The 8933-nt window shown below is 32.0% G+C and overlaps 1 protein-coding gene across 1 annotated transcript; it reads right to left on the reverse strand.

Moving 5' to 3' along the window:
• Positions 1-367: 367 nt before the first annotated feature.
• Positions 368-2453, reverse strand: LOC130800282 (protein PHYTOCHROME KINASE SUBSTRATE 3-like). The gene has a single exon (XM_057663738.1). The coding sequence runs from the start codon at positions 2261-2263 to the stop codon at positions 1010-1012; it is 1254 nt and encodes a 417-aa protein (XP_057519721.1). The 5' UTR covers positions 2264-2453; the 3' UTR covers positions 368-1009.
• Between the last annotated feature and the right edge of the window lie 6480 nt (positions 2454-8933).

Consider the following 8933-nt stretch of genomic DNA (forward strand, 5'->3'; position numbering starts at 1 on the left):
TGGCATTTTTGACCATTCTTATAAATCAACTTCTATAATTCAAAAGAGTATGTATATGTAATGACCATCATTATACTTTTCTTTTTGGAATTTTTTTTTACAATTTCCATTAGCTCCCAATAAATAACACAATTAAAAGGATAATTGTGAAAGCTAATTAGATAACCACATATTTTAGAAGGAAGTATCAATATGCATCCATACAATATACAACATATATGCAAAGTAGAGATTTTTGCTAATTTGATTTTTTTACATGAAATTAAAAGTCAATGTCACAAAAAGTCAAAAATTTAAATTTTGTTATTCTCCTTGGTTCTACTTTTACGTACGATCTAAGTTAAATCCACAATCCCAACACAAAAAACTCTTATATAAGAAAACATCAACTATCAGCCTTATTAGTGTAAATGTTGGCGCAAAGCCCATTGATAATTGCAAGTAAAGTTACATTAGTCGGTAATAAATGCAAGACCCAAAGCAAAAGGAGTTAGGAAAAGGCCAATAAAAGTATTTGTTCAAGGGTCCAAAATGGTTAGGCAAATGTGCAACTAATATAGAATAGGTCCATCCAAAAGTTTACCAAAAGAAAGTTAAATCCGGGTTCTCATTTCTTGTCCCATGAAATGCTCCAACTTTGGATGACAAGAAAGCAAAGTATAAAGCTTCATTCATCATTATGATTCACATTAGAAATCTATAATCATAAATCATTCTCAATCTAATTAAACTTTAATAGAACTAATAATATCAATAGTACACCATTTCAATAGCCTTTAATTCAATAATTCACAAAAATATTATCTTACCATAATACACTAATTAAAAATTGTACAAACATGATTACAAAGGTAACCCATTTTCATAGAAAAAGTTGATAGTGTCCATAACATCTCTTGGGTGGACATTAACCATTAGCTTAAACTTTTGACATGGTATCAGAGGTTAATGTGACAACCTGACTGTTCATAGGTTTGAATATGAGCATACACCAATAATGCAAGAATTTTCATGATCGATTTAGATTGTAATTCCCTACGACATCCACAGCTTTATGACTTGTACACCCTAAAAAAATCCCACCAGAATTTGAACTCCTCTGCATCTTTCTCCTATCATTACTGAAATTCTTACTAATAGTCCTTTCTCTTGTACTTCTAATACTGATTTTCTCATCATCATAATCAGAAAAGGCAGAGAAATTATCAGCTGCACTTGCAGTAACTACACTCCATTCAATACTCCCTTCACTAGGCTCATAATAAGGGGTTGATGGGGTTTGGCTTCCATGAAAACCCGAAAGATTTTCGATCTCGAAAAGATCAGAACTTGCATCACTGCACACATCTTCAAAATCTTCAGTCCTTACAGTAGAATTAAGAGGACTAGATTTGTTTATCAATGAGATAGTGTGATTAGAGTTTGGGATTGCATCCCAAGCTAGGATTGATAGTTTCTTCTCGATGTTTTGTTCAATTTCTTGCTTTTCGAGTTGATGAAGCCCGAAAACCTCCATGGATTTCCTGGGTTGATCCAAGTTTAGAGATGCTGTGTCTATAATTGGAAAGGCAAAATGATCTTGATGGGAAATTCTGTTTTTTCTATAGGCATTCTTACTATTAATAGCTTGGTATTTTGTGGATAATTGAGATATTTGGTGGGTAGTTTTGGTTGTATAAACAGATTTCTTGTCAAAACAAGATCCTCTGCATTGAAAACCAGAGAAGATTTTATGCCCAACACTTCCTTTTTTGGGTAAAAACAATCCAATTTGGGAATTCCAACTAATTTCTGATTTAAGACTTGGGGTAGGTGATTTAAGGCTATTAGAACTAGTAATAGTACTAATATTACTCCTTATACTTGGTGACTTTTTTCCTAGAGAGAAGTTATGATCATCTCTTTTTTCTCTTCTATGTTTATGATGCCTATTATGATTCCCACCATTTGATCCTCCTCCTCCCTTTCTTGGAGTGACGGGACTATTTCCGGCTTTTTTACCATCTAAATTTTCATTAAAGTAACTCTCAGCACCGAAAACGTCTAATTCGCCACTCCTTTGGGCTCGAGAAGTATTCCTCTCCTGCAAACTTGTGCGAGGGGTGGAAACTTGTCGAGCAGGAGAGGGACTATTGATAGATTCCGCTAGGCTTCTAACAAAGTCTCTCTCTGCCGTATCAAGATAAGACGAGAAGGAGGCATCACGAGGGTAGGTTACACTAGCCTCATTGGCCTTGTAAGGAGGGTATATTGCCATTGCCATGGAAATTAAGTAAAGGGTTTTTTTTTATGAGAATTTGAAGAGAAAGAAAGGATTGTTTTGTGTAATTGTTGTAGTTAGGCCCTTGGCAAGTTAGTGTAAGGTTAGTATATATGCATAAATTTATAATGGAAAGTTAATGTTATTGTGGTCCCTTAATGCTTGAAGCTTCATTGACAGTTTATCACCTTTTTCCTTACCTCCAGATGAAATGCCTCCAAGATCTATCTTTGTCTTTCACTAAAAATTTGTTGAACATTTAGAGTATATAGACCAAGATTTGTATATACTACATACCTAGTATAGTAGTGGGACTAAATAAATATATTATAAGTCCAAATTAAATGCCTCAAAGAATTTGATGAAACATTACATTGTTTCATAAGCTTTGCTTGGTGAAACATTACATTGTTTCATAAGCTTTGCTTGGTGAAAAAGCTTTGTTTGGTGAAACACTTCTGTTTCAAAAGGAGGTATTGTTTGATGCATAGCTCTATAAATAGAGGTTGCATGACAAGGGACATTCCATCCCAATTTCATATGATTTATGATTTCTCTCTTAAGAATACTCTTATTCTTGTTCTTCCTTTCATGAGATAATATTGAGAGAGTAATTAACTCTTAATATCATCAAAGTTCATAATTCACTACAACACTTGTATTTACTATTGCAATTTCCTTGTGCTAGGATTTTGTTGTGTAGATTGTATCTCATTGTGAATTTCATTTATCATCCCAAGCACCTTTGTGGGAGAAATATCACAATAGGAAAGTGCATGAACGCCTTCTACTGATATCAAGTTTCCGAGCGACTTCTTTGATTGTCGCAACCTTATCTTCATGGTGTCCATTTGGTGATTTACAAAGCAAGGAGTTCCATTGCCATCCACACAAGGAAAATACAAATCGGTTTGTTTTATTTGTATTTGCATTATATTTCCAATAATCTATTGTGATAATTTTTCAAAGATGGCAAGCCTTAAGGATCTCGTTAAAATTTTTCATCAAGTTGGACAATTATTTCGACATGAAGTTCTGATGATGGCAACTGAAATATTTATTTTTATGGGTATCTTTAGTAAGAAGAAGTATCATGGAAAACAAGTAAGTTTTTCTTGAGATTTAATAATCATAAATTATATTTGATATTTTGTGTTTAAAATTGTGAAAAAGTTTTTACATACATTTAAATCTTCTTTTGGATGATCATATACATGTGTTCAAATTTTAATTTGAAGTAAAACATGTGGGTAATAGTATTTTACAAAGATATGATCTAGAGAAGTGGGTATGTGTTATTTTGATGATAAAAATTTATGATGAAAATCATAAAGTGTTATTTTTCTTAATAATTAATTAAGAAAAGAGAATAGAAATTTATTCATGTGATCATCATGGTTAATATGGCAATGAAATTTTGTAGTATGGAATAAAAGTACTACAATGTTAGGATTTATATATTATATATAAATTAAAATTGCCAAGTATACATTAAGTATGTGTTTTATCGGATGTTAATTGATTAAAGTATTATTATGTTCTATACTTGATGGAATTAATTCTTCATGAGGCATGTTTAAAGAAAGTGATTGATTTTGTTTTATCATGTTGATAATTGATGTATGTCGTGTAGCATCAAAACCAAAGGTATGATAATTTTGTTTAGCATACTTTCGATTAATCTTTGTTTGTTGATTTGTAATTATTTTATTTATTGTGATAATTATGAAATAAAGTATCAATTTTATTGATGTAACCACTTTTGTGGTTAGTTATGGTAGTTATTTGTAAATAACTACTTATAAGTAAATGATGAATTTATTGACTTTTGTCAAGTACCTCATGATAAGACAAAATTAAAGTGACATATATTTTATATACCCAAATTTTTTCAATAATAATAAAAAAAAAAGGGGTGATGATTTACATTGAAATACTCAAATGAGTTATGTAATTACCCAAGTCAATCTAGTTATATCATAACTAAGATTAAGGGGTAGAATTTATATGTCATGTAGATATACATGTTTATGTATATGGAGCATTTTAAATTTAAATTTAATATGGTCGGACCATTATTTATAATTATTAAGATTAAATTATTATGTATAATTCAACAATGTTGAAATTATAAGTAAGTGGTTGTTTCATCATTACTTATGAAAATAGTTATGAAATAAATGTTATTCTATTTAAGAGAATAAATTAATTTGCATAGATTTTGCAAATTATGTTTTATGGTGATTAAAATTCCATAATGTTTATAAATCAAATTATTATTACTAGTTTGTAATAATATTTTTGGTATGTTTATTTGATCCATATAAGTAAATGGATTGTATATAATTTATTCATAAATTATATGTGACAAGTTGATTTATTTTAAAAAACTATAAAGTGATTACTATTTATAAGTATTTACTTATAAAATTGTGTCCTTTAAGACATGTGAATTATCAAGGGGTATGATAATGTATTTTATGCCTTAAGCATAAAATATATATTATGGCAAATAAATTCCATAATGTTTAATAATTTATTTATTATTACTAGTTTGTAATAATGTAAGAAATTTTCTCAAATTATACATAATTATATGTATGAAATTCAATTTTGAATTGGATCACAAAGATTTGTCATTTCTATTTGTGATTGAATGTTTACAAATAGGGGAAGTAATTTTAAACTTCCCAGTGAAAACTAATAAAGATAATATTTTATCCATAAACATTTGTCTTAGTTTTAGACAAAAGAGATTAAATTAATCTCTTGTTCGAGATGTTTGATAAAAAGTCAATTTTAAGAAAAAATGCGCACTAAGAAATTTGATGATTGGTCAAAGGTACTAGAATAATGATTACTTCTAGTGTTCCATATTTATTTAATGTGGAAGGAGATCCATTTGACTTTTAGTGATGCTATGGCATCACAAGATAGTGCCTTTTTGAAAGAGGCAATAGATGATGAGATGCAATCCATCATGGGGAATAATACTTGGGTATTAGTAGATCTCCCACCGACTTGTAAACCAATTGGTTGCAAGTGGATCTTTCGCAAGAAGATGAAAATTGATGGATTCATTGATAAGTTCAAGGCCCGTTTAGTGGCACAGGGCTTTAGACAAAAGCTTGGTATTGATCATTTTGATACATATGCACCAGTTGCAAGAATAACCACCATTAGGTTGTTGGTAGCGTTGGCTACAATTTATCATCTAGAGGTCCATCAAATGGATGTGAAAACCGCATTCTTATACGGTGAGGTAGATGAGGAAGTTTACATGAAACAACCCGAAGGGTTTGTTTTGAAAGGACAAGAAAATAAGGTGTGTAAACTTGTTAAGTCACTATATGGACTTAAACAAGCACCAAAACAATGGCATCAAAAGTTCGATGAAACTATATTGTCCTTTGGATTCAAGTTGAATCAAGCGGATAAATGCGTTTATAGCAAATTTGATAACCATGGCAATGGAGTTATCATTTGTTTATACGTGGATGACATGCTCATCTTTGGTACTAGTTTAGTACATATCCAAGAGACAAAGGATTTTTTGTCTAAATCCTTCCAAATGAAGGATATGGGGGAGGCCGATGTGATCTTAGGCATAAAGATCAAAAGAGATGGTGGTCGTATTAAGCTTGGTCAATCTCATTATATTGATAAAGTGCTTAATAGGTTTAAATTGCAAGATTTGACACCAATCTCAAGTCCCATGGAGCAAGGTATGAAATTTACCAAGCATACCGGGAAACCAATTTCTCAATTAGAGTATGCAAAGATTATTGGATCATTGATGTATGCTATGACTTGTACAAGGCCGGACATAGCATTTGCGGTTGGTAAATTGAGTAGATTTACTAGTAACCCGGGTCCTCAACATTGGTTGGCGATAAGAAGAGTATTACGATACTTGAAAGGAACCATAAATTATGGTATAACTTATAGCGGTGAACCTCCTATTTTGGAAGGTTATTCCGATGCTAGTTGGATCACTAATGAAGAGGATAATTCTTCAACTAGTGGTTGGGTATTTGTTTATGGGGGAGGTGCCATTTCATGGGCTTCCAAGAAACAAATGGTAATAGCAGATTCCACTATGTCTGCGGAATTCATTGCACTCGCCTCGGCGGCAAATGAAGCGGAGTGGTTAAGGAATCTCATGTTTGAGATACCTTTGTTGCCAAAGCCAATTTCACCGGTGGCAATTTATTCGGATTGCACAACGGCTTTGGGAAGAGCTTATAGTCAAGTGTATAATGGTAAGTCGAGTCACATTGCTCTAAGACACAGTCTAGTGCAAGATCTTATCATTCATGGGGTCATAACTCTTGACTATGTGAACACCAAGTTCAATTTGGCGGATTTTTTCACTAAAGCCATGAGTAAGGTTTCAATTGAACAAGCGTCAATTGAGATCGGTTTATGTCAATAAAGTTTAAAGGAAAGTCCCAATTCACACACAAGTAGCATTGTGTCTTGAATTCAATGTGGTAAAGTCCTTTAAAGTCTTTGAAAGCAACAAGGATGAATGACCCATAGTTGCTTTAGATCGTGATGACAAGGTAGTCGCTCAAGTTCTCAAGGTCAAGGGTTGAAGAGCTCTTGGTGGTATCCTATCACGGGGATATGTTTTACGTAGTGAGAACCTACCTATATAAGTTTGAAGTTTTGGCCGCTTCAAGTAGTCAAGATTGGCATATCCGACTATGATAAACTTATGAATAGATATGGACACGGCCCTATATAATGTGTCAAGGTAAATGACAATGTGTTATTGGTTTTGTGCGTATTTAACCTTCAAGTGGTTCGATGGGCTAGTTGATTCAATCCGTAGGGACATCATTCTAGTTCGATCGCTTGTGAAGTGTTTTATACTAGGCGTTAATTCAATCCGTAGGGACATTAGCGTTGATGCATGAAACGAAATTATATACTTAATGTGTAAAGGAAGAAGGAGGTTTCTTATACTCTAAATGGGGGAGGATTGTTGAACATTTAGAGTATATAGACCAAGATTTGTATATACTACATACCTAGTATAGTAGTGGGACTAAATAAATATATTATAAGTCCAAATTAAATGCCTCAAAGAATTTGATGAAACATTACATTGTTTCATAAGCTTTGCTTGGTGAAACATTACATTGTTTCATAAGCTTTGCTTGGTGAAAAAGCTTTGTTTGGTGAAACACTTCTGTTTCAAAAGGAGGTATTGTTTGATGCATAGCTCTATAAATAGAGGTTGCATGACAAGGGACATTCCATCCCAATTTCATATGATTTATGATTTCTCTCTTAAGAATACTCTTATTCTTGTTCTTCCTTTCATGAGATAATATTGAGAGAGTAATTAACTCTTAATATCATCAAAGTTCATAATTCACTACAACACTTGTATTTACTATTGCAATTTCCTTGTGCTAGGATTTTGTTGTGTAGATTGTATCTCATTGTGAATTTCATTTATCATCCCAAGCACCTTTGTGGGAGAAATATCACAATAGGAAAGTGCATGAACGCCTTCTACTGATATCAAGTTTCCGAGCGACTTCTTTGATTGTCGCAACCTTATCTTCATGGTGTCCATTTGGTGATTTACAAAGCAAGGAGTTCCATTGCCATCCACACAAGGAAAATACAAATCGGTTTGTTTTATTTGTATTTGCATTATATTTCCAATAAAATTTCCCCCATAAAGGACACACTCTTTTATGGCTGCTCTCCCAAACAAAATTTTGCACATCACATTTTTAATATTAATTTTTGAGAAATTTCATATAGTGATTTTAAGTTTTTGGCTTTTTCATAAGTTTTTGTGCAGTTTGTGTGGGGAGCTTGAGCTTCCAATTTTTCCATGTGATAAACAAAATGTAAAGTTTTTGATTAAATCAAGTACTTATTTCGATTGGATTTCGAAATATGTGGTTAATTTGGGTGATCACAACATTTTTTTTTTGAAAAATTTGTCATTGAAAATAGCGTAAAGTTAACAAAAAAAATTCCTTTCAGTCTACCACGTGGAAAAGTTGGAAGGTCAAGGTTACCACGTGGATTAATAAAAATGTTTGTCTATCACATGAAAAAGCCAAAAATTCAGGATTACCACATGAAATTTTCCTTAATTTTTTTAATTCAGGATTACCGAAAAATCAATCTCTAATGGTAGGATTATAGTGGACTATATTAGAATGACTCATCAGATTATATTCACTTCTTATATATATATATATATATGAAGTTGCGAATAATATTTGCTTCTAAGAGTCCATTAAAAACAACCACTTTACCATAACTAAGAAGGATAAAGTTTCGTATATTTAATCTCTCAAACCCCCTAAAGGGGAAGGCACGTTTGCAGCAAGTACATAATTTGTTGAAGCCTTTTCAAGTGTTAGTTTGTAGCCAATCTTGGCATTACAAGTCTTAAAATTTGAACAGGAAAAAGTAGTTTTATTGATGTAGTTGATCAATAATGTGTAGGAAATCCTGTTTCCGATCTTTCTAGAGGATAAATTTGCAGCTATGCAAAGATACAAATTACATCAAATCTTACATGAAAACCAATTAATGGTTATCCACTTATCCTTGAGAGTTCTAAAGTTGCAATTACAATTTATGTTCAAAATCCTATGTTGATGATCAAATAAATTATAGTTTTTTTACATTAAAG

This window comes from Amaranthus tricolor, chromosome 14 (assembly GCF_026212465.1).
Source record: "Amaranthus tricolor cultivar Red isolate AtriRed21 chromosome 14, ASM2621246v1, whole genome shotgun sequence".
Taxonomy (NCBI): domain Eukaryota; kingdom Viridiplantae; phylum Streptophyta; class Magnoliopsida; order Caryophyllales; family Amaranthaceae; genus Amaranthus; species Amaranthus tricolor.